The sequence below is a fragment of the Choloepus didactylus genome, chromosome 2, assembly GCF_015220235.1.
Source record: "Choloepus didactylus isolate mChoDid1 chromosome 2, mChoDid1.pri, whole genome shotgun sequence".
Taxonomy (NCBI): Eukaryota; Metazoa; Chordata; class Mammalia; order Pilosa; family Megalonychidae; genus Choloepus; species Choloepus didactylus.
Genome location: NC_051308.1, coordinates 174,854,079 through 174,866,157, shown reverse-complemented (window position 1 = coordinate 174,866,157; position 12,079 = coordinate 174,854,079). Strand labels below are relative to the sequence as shown.

The window sequence follows — 12,079 nt, the reverse complement described above, 5'->3', positions numbered from 1 at the left end:
CTTGGATCTACCAAAGGCCTGGATAATTTATATCACTTCAATAAGTTTCAGTATTCTGGTTATAAAATGATCACTTATGACATTCAAGTATATATATATAAAAGCTAAAAATCAAGATAATAAAGAAATTAGTAGGATAAAAACTCCTGAACTTGAATAATCTTTCTGTTTGCATGATGATTTCTAAATGCATATTCCTTTTCTTTTGAATTCAGATAAGAAGGAAGAAAAACGAAGGCATTCAAGGTCAAGATCACGTTCTAGAAGGAGGAGGACTCCCTCTTCTTCTAGACACAGGTTAGATTACTTTTTGGAGGCAGTCGTGCCTTAGACAAAGATAATTTCTGTGCATCACATCCTTTTTTAATGAGTTTGTTCTCCTTCCCACATGACAACCCTTTTAAATTTGTAAAATTCTCTCAAGACCATTCTCAAATTTATTGGTCTCATAACATTTTTGCTCAAAAAAAAAAATCCCACAGAGCTTTTATGTAGGTTATATCTGTTGATGTTGAACATATTAAAAATTAAAACTGAGAAATTCTTAAAGTTTTTTTAAATTCATTTAAAATAACAAAGTAAATTCACCTATATTAATACAAGCTTTTTTAATGGGGTAAAAAGCTATTTTCCAAAAAATATTAGTGAGAAGAGAGACTTGGTTTTACAGCAGGTGGCTCCATTGAAGGCAGCTGGATTCTGTCTTCAATTTATTGCAATATATTTTGGTTAGTGTAAGTAAAAATTCCAACTTCACACAAATATGTAGTCAGAAAAAGGAGTAGTTACATTGCCTTTTCAGATAATTGTGAATAATATTTGTTGATAAAGTGCCAAAACTTGACAAGTGATAGATACATTTAGTAATATCACCACACATCTCATCAGTAAAGCTATCAAACAACTGTGGATTCAGGTTTTTCAAAATACAGCTTTCTCTTGAACACTCAGGTTGCATCATTGGCAACAAATGCAGTTGTTCCCTTTGAAGTGATAGGATTATTGCTTCATTTGTTTTTTCAGTAAAATGTCTGCCAAATACTCAAGTCTGAATAACTATGGTTTTGTTGGTCGTTCTTTCAACTAAAAGCAGTGTTCATGAAATAAGGAGCTAGTTCAGCTTGCAATTCATTAATACAAGTGTCTTTGTAATCTGGCCATTGTGTATCAATAAGCATTAGAAGTGATTTATGCATACTTTCCAATTCATCATGCAGAATATTATAAAATATACTAGAGGGGTAAGATTTAATAAAATTAGTAATTTTTACTTAGTGAAGATGGCTTTTTTTTTTTTTCCTGCTTTATGCAAGTACATGAAGCAGATTCCAGGAAAGAATAAAGTGACTGCTAGGGCAATTCAGTTGCCACTATCTTGGTTTGTGCTAAGGAGTCCCATTGCGTTTGCACCATTAGTGCAAATGTGAACACAATGAAAAAGGCCAATATTGTATTGATTTGAAAATAATTTTGACCTCATAGACCTGATGGGATATCCAGAGTATCACAAACTATAATTCAAGAATGATTGTTCTAGGTTATTTGTCTCCCAGGTATTTCAGCCATGCTTCATTTTACTTAATTTTTAAATTCTTGTCTTGATTGCCCTAATTACACTTTAGTTCTAATCAGAGCCCTTAAAAGGTTAGCATTCAACACTATTAATGTTCCTGCTGGAGTCAGTTACATCTGTCAGTTTCAACTTCACCTTATGTGTCATATCCCTCCATCACCTGACTCTTAAACCTCATTTGCCCCACCAGCCTTCATCTCTGGGTCCGTCTCTTTTGGGACCTAGTTCCAGCAGTTGTCTAACTTCTCTTAATATCTTTGGTCACTCAGTTCTTACCAAAGGCTAGTTAGACAAAATCATTTATCTTATTTATTACCAGGATTTTTGAAAAAGTAGTTTATACTTGAATTCTAGACTTACTCATGTCTCTGTTACCCCACCCCTGAACGTTCATACATACATATACTCATACTCATCATATCCAAATATCTGTAAGTCACATTTATTCTGTCCCAGAGATGGCCCTTCCTTTTTACTTCTATTATCATCCTACCTGTAAATCAAGCCATTTTTTAGACTAATAAGGGGTTGTCCAAACTGGTGTATCTATTTCATTCCCACTCACCCAACCTTCCCTCAGTTCATGTAATTTGTAGAAATGCCTTTTAAAAACCTAAATCTGGATCATGTCACAGCTCCCCTAAAAACTTCCAGCAGCCTGCTATTGCCTTGAGGATAAATAAAGCATTAAAAGAGCATCCATGCTTATTTAGAATTGGTCTTGGTTCACCTTTCCACACTTGTCATTTGTGCTCTAAAACAGTCTGAATTTTCTCACAGTACTTCCCTGACTACATTTTCTTTATGCTTCTGTGTTTTCTGTTGCTGCTTCTTAAGATACAACTCAAATTTATTTTACTCTTACTTGAAGTATTGCTACTGCTTATAATCTTTATCTCCCATGACAGTGCTCTTATAGCTTAACCACTACAGTAGGATATATCTCATAATATGATTGCTGAATTTGTCTCTTTTGTTTAAGACCCTGAACTCTTGAGATGGAGAGCCTATGAATTTTCCTCTTTATGTGCTCAAGTACATTATCAGGACTCTCACAATTTTCATTTGAAATACTTTAATATCACAAGTGGAAAAGAGCAGTGAAATTTCATTTTCTGAATTTGGACACTTTTAGTAATAAATCATAACAGGTGATTACTGTGGGTTCTAGAATCTTAATCTCAGTCTTTGTATATAAAATGACCATTACTTTTCAGCAAGCTTTCTGACTTAAGGTATATGGTTTACTAACCTACATTTTTCTGAATTTTGGAAACATATATATATATAAACTATGCTAAAAGTGACTCTGTAGTATATTAACTATTTTAGGACCATATTGTATATAGCTTGATGTGGTACCTCTGCTTACCAAAGTAGATTTTTAAAAATAATTTTTATTATATTACTCACTTTGTTTAGAAGGAAACCTGTGAGAATATTCTTGGGATTATTTTTTCTACATCAAATTGAAAGTTGGAAAAAATGTGTAACTTGGGGTTGGCTAAAATGTTGGTTCACATAAATTTTGTTAAAGCCAGAATCTTCAGAGGATTAGCAATACTTACTTCTTATAACTGCTGTACCACTACAGTGGTATATAAGATAGCCAAATATCCTATCCTTATAGAGCTTACAGAAAGGAGTTAAGCATTAAATGAAAATTTCATAGGATATGGAGATGTTATTGAGAGGGAGAGGGATCATTCAGCAAATAGTTTTGAATGCAGCCAAAAATGAGAGAGTTAAAATAGAAGGTTGCTGAATTTGATAAAAAGTTAATTGATAGGTTTTGAGGGAACTGTTAGAGAATGATGGCTACATAAGTTATTTTAGAACAATTCAGTAAGAGGAAAGAAGGAAGTCAACAATTGTATATGCCTTGTATTATTGAAGCACTGAGCTGCACTTTAAATCTCATTCAGTCTTTACAACTATTCTGTGAGGTGGGTGCTGTTATCTTTGCTGAGGTAATGGGCTCAAAGAGATTAAATAAATGCTCTTTAAGTTGCCTGGCTTATAAATGAGAGCACCAGGATTTGAACACAGGTTATTTAATTTCTAAAACATCCATTCTTTGGCTCCCTGACAAAGTGAAGGCAGCAGGTTTAGACTTTATTCAAAATTTTCCATAGAAAGAGCTTGTACAGTAACTATAAGTGATCAAGGTTAAACACGTATGAAATTATTTTTAATTATTCTTAAAGGAATGTTTTAAGACAGGAGAGAAGATCAGCATCAAAAGATTAATTGTGCTTTCTAAGTTCTGGAAGAGAAAGGGTAGGAAGGGGGAAATCTGGAGAGAAATACACAAAAGGAAAGAGATTGTCGTGTAGAGGCTAATAATTTGGGGAGAAAATGAGAGTAAGCGAAGCAGTTTGAACTGAGTTGTATATCTCTTTAAAATTTTCTCTTAAATTGTGAATTAAAGAAGAGAATTCTAGAGAACATTAGCTAGATACAAGAAGACAACATGCTAAGTTGTTGAGAACGTAGACTTAGGAACCAGACTGCCTGCCTGAGTTTGAATCCAACTCTGAGACTTACTGGCACTGTAAATTGTATTTGTCAAACAATTTAATCTCTGCCTTAGGATAAGTGATCTAGTATTTTTAAAGCATGTAGTAAGCATATATGTGTTTGATAACTGAAAAGTGAAATTTTACCTGTAAGAGTGAGGAATCAAATAAGAAATACATGCAAAAATGCTTTCATATAGTTATAAAAGATGATGCAAATGAACCAAATATTTATGATTTCCTTTTTTCTCTGGTAATATCTCTAACCCAGGAGTTGTAGGGAGAGTAGAGAGAGAAGGACTGGTTTGACAAATTGAGCAAAAGATTTAAAGGTGAGGAATTCCTGGTTTTTAAAAGGTGTCAAAGATGTTTACTTGTGTGATCTAACTAAATAATGGTAGCAACTGGCAGGGAAATATCCCTCTTATTGGTGGTTATTTTAATCTGTTTTTTAGTCTGATAACCAAGTGAACTATTCACTACTAGCCTTTTTGCATTTACGTCTGGCTTCCTTTTTAAATTATTAGGCGATCAAGAAGCAGATCGAGAAGGAGATCACATTCTAAATCAAGGAGTAGGCGACGATCCAAAAGTCCAAGACGGAGAAGGTCTCATTCCAGAGAAAGAGGTAGAAGATCAAGAAGCACATCAAAAACCAGGTAACCTTGGGTGAGAAGATAAATAAGTACCAAACACCATGCTACTTAATGATAAAAGAGATGGAAAAAGGGAGATAGAGCTCTACTGGGGGAGAAACTAACTGGAACTTGAAGAGGCTAATATTTGTTTTCTTGTGCTCCCTTATAAACTGGGACTTGAGCTTAGAGCTGAAGGCCTAGATAAATTTCTTAGGTAAAAGTTCTTAGCTGTCCTACTACCTTCTTTCATATCCTCTTCTCCATCACTGCTAAGAATTTAGTGCTCCTAGTCATTGACCAGAGAAGGAAAGGAATGGACTGGAGAAAATAGGATGGAAGGATTATCTTAGAACAACAAAAAGGATAATCTGGTCTTGAAAATATAATTATAGAGGAGTTGAAGATAGTTAAGTATGTATATATGTTTAAGGGTGTAAGGTCATTCAACAGCTATATATATTGATTGTCTACTTTTTGTCCAGGGTCTTGGGTAGAGTGGTGATCTTGGAAAAAAATGCTGTGGGGAATAAAAATAATGTTGCAGGAGTCTGTAAAATTAAGTACAGAGTTAAGCAAGGTATGGTTGTAATGCTGATAAATCCATTATGATAGGATATTTTTCCAGTAGCACTAAATAACCCAGAATGTGTAGCAGCAGAAAAAGGTTAAAAGTTGGCTTATTCCATAATTAGAGATTTGTGCTTTGGAAGAATTAAGAGGGGAGGTTGATATTGATGAGCGGTTAGGAAATGCATTATGTTTTGGCCTGATTTTAGTAGAGGACATAGAGCCATGGTGAGTTGGGAAACTCGTAATGAACTGAAAGAAAGAGAGTAGTCCAGAGCCTAGAGACAATTATTAAGCCTACTGGACTCATCTCCTAGCATACCAGTACACTGGCCAACATTGTAATTCTTTTCTTGCTACAGTTTGTTCTATTGGTAGGAGGTTTTATGTGGAATACTTTTAAGAATGGGACTAGATCTGATTGTACTTTTGATTTGTAGCACTGTATAAATTTACATGAGCTAAGTCTTTTAATGCATTCGTATTTTTTTTTCATTTATTAGAGACAAAAAGAAAGAAGACAAAGAAAAAAAACGTTCCAAAACACCACCAAAAAGTTATAGCACAGCCAGACGTTCTAGAAGTGCAAGCAGGTAATGTGTCGTCATGCAGTGTTGAAAGAAGTTGGGCCTTGCCATTATATTGAACTTTTTTTTTTTTAAAGCAATTTGAAAAGAATAACCTGAGGCTCATCTTTCTTTTTGTTTAATATTGTATGGTATAGAGGATACAGGCAGAATATTTTATTGCGTAGTGTGCTTAAAGCAACACAGACTGTGTCAGTTTTTTTTTTTTGTCTATATTCTGCATCCTGTTTTTTTTCCTATCCTAACAGCTTTAGTGGCTAAAGCATACTGAATTGTTGCATATTAAATTGGTTAACATATCCGCACTCCAATTCCCCAGAGGAATTTTTGTTCCCCATATATTGGAACATTGATACATTTATGGAAGGCAATGCAAGTTCTGAGTTTTGACATTTTTAGATTAGTAATGCTACTTTTAAATTGCTTGGTGAGAATTAGTGTTGCAAAGTTTACTCCACAGCAAATGTGTTTTCACACTTAATGTGGAATTCATATGATATTAATAAGGGTTGACCATACTTAATTCCATTTTCTTGCAGTCTATACCTGTTTTGCTCCTGCATTTGTTTTATTAATCTAGTCTTGTTTAAATTCACTTAGGAAACTTATACAATATACAGAAATTAGCTTAAAATTTTAAAAAAGTTTATATAAGACTCTTGAAAAGGGAGTAAATCTTCGTGACCTTGGATTTGGCAGTAGGTTACGAAATATGCCAAAAGCACAGGTAACAAAAGAAAAAAAAATCTATAAATTGGACTTCATCAAAATTAAAAACTGTGGTTCAAAGGATGCTATCAAGAAAATGAAAAGACAAACTCACAGTGGTAGAAAATACTTGAAAATCTTATATCTAATAATGAACTTGTATCTAGAATGTATAAACAACTCTTACAATGCAGTAATAGAAAAGATAAATAACCCTGTTAAAAAATGGTCAAAGAATCTAAGTCATTTTTCCAAAGGGGATATACAAATGGCCAGTAAGCACATGAAAAAGATGCTTAAAATCATTAGCCATCAGGGAAATGCAAATCAGAACCACAGTGAGATATAAATTCACACCCACTAGGATGGTTATAATCTAAAAGATTAAAAGTGTTGGTGAAAATGTGGAGAAATTGAAGTGTACATACACTGCTGGTAGAAATTAAAATGGTGCAGCCAGTTTAGAAACAGTCTGGCAGTTCCTCAAAAAGTTAAAACATAGAACTACTATTTGACCCAAAAAATCTTTTAGGGATATATCCAAGAGAAATGAAAACATGTCCACTCAAAAACTTGGACACAAGTGTTCATATCAGCCTTATTCATAATAGCTAAAAAGTCAGAACAACCCAAATATTGGTCAGCAGTTGATTGGGTAAGCACAATGCTGTATGGATCCATACAGTACAATGTTATTTGGTGGTAAAAAGGAATGAAGGACTAATATATGTTACAACATGGAAGGACCTTAAAAATACTATGCTAAGTGAAAGAAGACAATCATTTGAGTCACATGATTTCATTTATATGAAATGTCCAGCACAGGCAAATACATAGAGATAGAAGGTAGACTAGTGGTTCCCTAAAGCTGGGGAAAGAATAGAAGGTTAGCAGATGGAGTTTGGGATTTCTTTTTGCAGTGATGAAAATGTTCTAAAATTAATTGTCGTGATGGTTACCCAACTCTGAGAATATACTAAAAACCATCAAATTATGCATTTTAAATGGATGAATTTATCATATATTATGTGAGTTATATTTCAGTAAAGCTGTTAGCAAAAAAATAAACAGGAGGAATGTTTAAATAAATGTGTACGTTTTAAGTAAGTGTAGAAGAAATAAAGAGAAGCCAGGTGAAAATACTGTTGGAAATGCCAATCCAGGTCTGAAGGATAGGTGGCAAAAAGGGCATGAAAGTTGGGAAGTACAAAATGTATTTTCTTACCTTAAAAACTAGAGGCATTTTCATGCTTATTGCTTAAATTGTACATATTTATGAGCACCTTAGCCTGCTGAATTGTTGGATTATGTATCTTCATGGATCTTTTGTGAGGTTTTATTGAATGCTTATGTGTTTATAGTTGTGCTACAACCAAATGGAAGTATAACAAAACATTTCTTCCATTAGGGAATTTGGAATATCAGTCCCACAAATACAGGAGCAGAAAGTATAAGATATACAATCCTAACAAACATAATAAATATTTGATGAATGAATGTTAAGTTGTGTGATAATGTTTCCAGGACAGAGGACTTCAGGGATAGAAAAACAGAAAAGTTTGTTTGAAAACAGGGCAACTAAAGACACAGGGTTTTAATTATTTGATTTGCTTTGTTTGCACCTGTATCCTATAATGGTCATCTTTTCTTTTTTATTTCAATTTTATTGAGATACATTCACATACCATGCAGTCATACAAAGCATACACTCAACTGTTCACAGTACCACCACATAGCTATGCGTTCATCACCTCAATTAATTTTTGAACATTTTCATTACCAAACACAAAAAAATAATAAGAATAAAAGTCAAAGTGAAAAAGAACAATTAAAGTAAAAAACACTGGGTGCCTTTTTTTTTTTCCCCATTTTTTACTCATCCATCCATACACTGGACAAAGAGGAGTGAGGTCCAAATGGCCTTCCCAGTCACACTGTCACCCCTCATAAGCTACATTTTTATGCAGTCATCTTCAAGATTCAAGGGTTCTGGGTTGCAGTTTGATTGTTTCAGGTATTTACTGCTAGCTATTCCAATTCATTAGAACCTAAGAAGGTTGTCTCTATGGTGTGTAAGAGTGCCCACCAGAGCGACCTCTCGGCTCCTTTTGGAATCTCTCTGCCACTGTAGCTTATTTCATTTCCTTTCACATCCCCCTTTTGGTCAAGAAGATGTTCTCCATCCCACGATGCCGGGTCTACATTCCTCCCCAGGAGTCATATTCCACATTGCCAGGGAGATTTACTCCCCTGGTACATAGGAGTGAGGGCAGTGATCTCACCTGTTAAGTTGGCTTAGCTACAGAGAGAGGGCCACATCTGGGCAACAAAGAGGCATTCAGGAGGAGACTCTTAGGCACAACTGTAGGCAGGCCCAGCCTCTCCTTTGCAGCAACAGTCTCCCCAAGGGCAAGTCCCATGGTAGAGGGCTCAGCCCATCAAGCTACCAGTCCCCCATGCCTGTGAGCACAACAGCAGCCATCGAGGTGGGAAAGCCCAACACCCCTGCATTCTCCACCAGCTCCTTGGGGGGCCCTGCATATTTTTTTCATTTTTTTTTTTTAATTAACTCTTTTTATAATGGTCATCTTCTAAGTCTTATAAGAAATTTTGCAAACAGTGACAGGAGCAGAATACCAAAAAAAAAATATTAAAAGCTACCCCTTTAAAGTGGGTGGGAAGACTACTGTATATCTGGAAACTAATTGCTCAAAGCAGGGTAAGTGGGAAGTTTTGGCTGGAATATAGGGAGTCGATTTGATTTGATTTGATTTACCACCATCTCTAGTTCTCTGAATTTCACCTTATGATTAACAAGTTTCTATTTTGGATATTTTATTAGCAAAAGACTTTTAGAGTCAGTCTGCCCTCAAGTTTAATATTTCTAATGTCTTGATGTCATAACGTCTTCAAGAATTGCTAGAAATTAGTATTTTTTGTATTTTTTCGAGGGCAATAAAAGACCATTCGAGTGATTTGCAATTGTTATTATTCATTTGATTCTTCAACTTAAAACAATATAGTAAAAAGTCTTTTCATTATCAGAATCATGTTTAGGTGTTCCAAGTGGAGTTTCTTTATCATACTGTGTTGTGCCTACATTTTTTTGAGATAATACTCTATTCTAAAGCCCCATTTTTTTATTCGTGATTCTAGAGAGAGACGACGAAGAAGAAGCAGGAGTGGAACAAGATCTCCTAAAAAGCCCAGGTCTCCTAAAAGAAAACTGTCTCGCTCGCCATCCCCTAGGAGGTAAGGCAGTTAAAACATTCATATCTATCCTTTCTATTTTTCAGAATTTGTTAGTTTTTATTTTGAAAGCTGTCCTGTAGTTTTTCTTCCTTTTCAGAATTAAAGTACTTAAGAATGTATTGCTTTATCATTCCCTTTATGACTCAAGATTGGGCATTTTAGACTTGTAGCAAAATTATGTTTTTCTTACCTATACTAGTATAACAAGCATAGCTTATACCTTTATTGTCCAGTGTTTTGAAATTGACTCTTTGTGCACTCCATCAAAACAAGTTAAAATTTATTGCTACATTTCTGAACGAAACTTTTAGGGAGATTCCTTTACAGCATCTTTTTGAGCACATGTAACTGTCATCCTAGACACAAAAAGGAGAAGAAGAAAGATAAGGATAAAGAAAGAAGCAGAGATGAAAGAGAACGATCAACAAGTAAGAAGAAGAAGAGTAAAGATAAGGAAAAAGATCGGGAAAGAAAATCAGAGAGTGATAAAGATGTAAAAGTATGTTTACAAACTAATTTACTATGGTATTTTGGGTGGTATTGGTACTTTTAAGAAGTGATTTTTCTTTGAAGAAGTTTACTTTTATTATTCTCCTTGGCAAAGCAGGTTACACGGGATTACGATGAAGAGGAACAGGGGTATGACAGCGAGAAAGACAGAAAGGAGGAGAAGAAACCAACAGAAACAGGTTCCCCTAAAACAAAGGAATGTCCTGTGGAAAAGGGAACTGGTGATTCACTGAGAGAATCCAAAGTGAATGGGGATGATCATCATGAAGAAGACATGGATATGAGTGACTGAATATTGCTTTTACAAGGAATCCAACTGTATACATGCATCAGTGTCATTCCTTTGTGTGATTTCTTAATGCTGTATTTGTTCATCTCAAGTCTAGATGTATACAGCTCTGAGTTATAAATGGTTATAAAACCCCTGATACTATTTACATCAAAAGCTTTTAGAAAATGGTACATGGATAATCATTTCTTGTCATGGTGAAGTATGATCAAGTAACCAAGCAGTTTTACTATCCTGGTGCTGCTGCATAACAAAAATGAAAAGCTGCATGCATCTACAGCAGGCATGGATTGTTTATGTTGTATGATCTCCTTTATTAAGTAAGTTCACTTATAGTATTTCTAGAATTTGATTCATTGCCGTAATAGAGCCATGTAGGGAATGCACTGATTGCATGTTAATTGTGGCAGGAATATCCTAAATGTCATTAAAATCCTCCAACATGATTGATCTACTTATGGTCTTATTTGTTGACATGACAAATTAACATTCTTAGTTACATCTGGAAGTGAACATTTGAAATAGATAATCCTTTAAGCCTTGTGGCTAAATTTTTGTGGCTTTTGTTTCAAGGTTATATATGCACTAACCTTTTTTGATGGCTAATTAGGCTTTAATTACAGAAACAAGATTCCAAAAATAACTATCTTTGGCAGTGAGTGAAGAGCCTCGTATTTTGAAATATAGTTGTATACTTTTCCGTATCGTGTTTGGGAATTTTTTTTTCCTTAAATAATTTATTCCACAACATCAGTGAAAGCTATCTGCCTATCCTGAGTCCATCTCTGAAAGAAAGTTATATTTTGTCCTTTCAATTTTCCACTCTTTTAATTTGTTTTAAGCTCAATGTTGGTAAAAGAGGGTAGTGCATTTTAAATTCCCCTTCATATGCTTTTAAAATAAGACAAATCTACTTGATAATGTACTTTTTATTTGATCTCAAGTTGTATAAAACCAATGAATTTGTGTTACTGTTACTGCAATAGTAATCTTATGCACTCAGTGATTCCATGTTATATGCAAAGTAGTTAGGTAACTTTTCTTAGTTACAGGAGTTTCAAATTTCACTTTTGTGCAGTAAAAACAAAAGTAGGCTACAGTCTGTGCCATGTTGATGTACAGTTTCTGAATTTGTTTTACAAGACTTTGATAATAAAACCCTTAAACTTACATTCATGTTCCTGTAAAACTGTAGTTGTATTTATTTACACTGTTGAATGTATGACATTTACCTCGTTCATTTCACAAATTACTTTCTTTCCCCTTTATGCACATTTAAATTCGGTAACAATGAAATCCATCATAGCCGTACTTAGTTGTCATCAAAATCGATTTCTATCTAAAGCAATTTTCTCTAAGTTTAATAATGTCACTTCTTATATGGTGGTTGTGTGAATAGGGTTGGAAAAAAACAACCTTAAGGTAAACAAATGATC

The 12,079-nt window shown here is 34.3% G+C and overlaps 1 protein-coding gene across 8 annotated transcripts in view; it reads left to right on the top strand.

Annotated features, from left to right (window-relative positions):
* SRSF11 (serine and arginine rich splicing factor 11) overlaps positions 1-11,832 on the top strand; it is a 45,418-nt gene extending 33,586 nt beyond the window's left edge. For 7 of the 8 annotated variants that reach the window (XM_037826938.1, XM_037826937.1, XM_037826943.1 and 4 more), the window contains 6 exons: positions 216-297; positions 4,620-4,751; positions 5,801-5,890; positions 9,749-9,844; positions 10,205-10,343; positions 10,449-11,832. In XM_037826938.1, the coding sequence (XP_037682866.1) occupies positions 216-297; positions 4,620-4,751; positions 5,801-5,890; positions 9,749-9,844; positions 10,205-10,343; positions 10,449-10,646 (737 nt within the window). In that variant the 3' untranslated portion in view covers positions 10,647-11,832. The remainder of the gene's footprint in view (positions 1-215; positions 298-4,619; positions 4,752-5,800; positions 5,891-9,748; positions 9,845-10,204; positions 10,344-10,448) is intronic. The other variant, XM_037826936.1, reaches the window with a different exon arrangement.
* Positions 11,833-12,079: the final 247 nt, after the last annotated feature.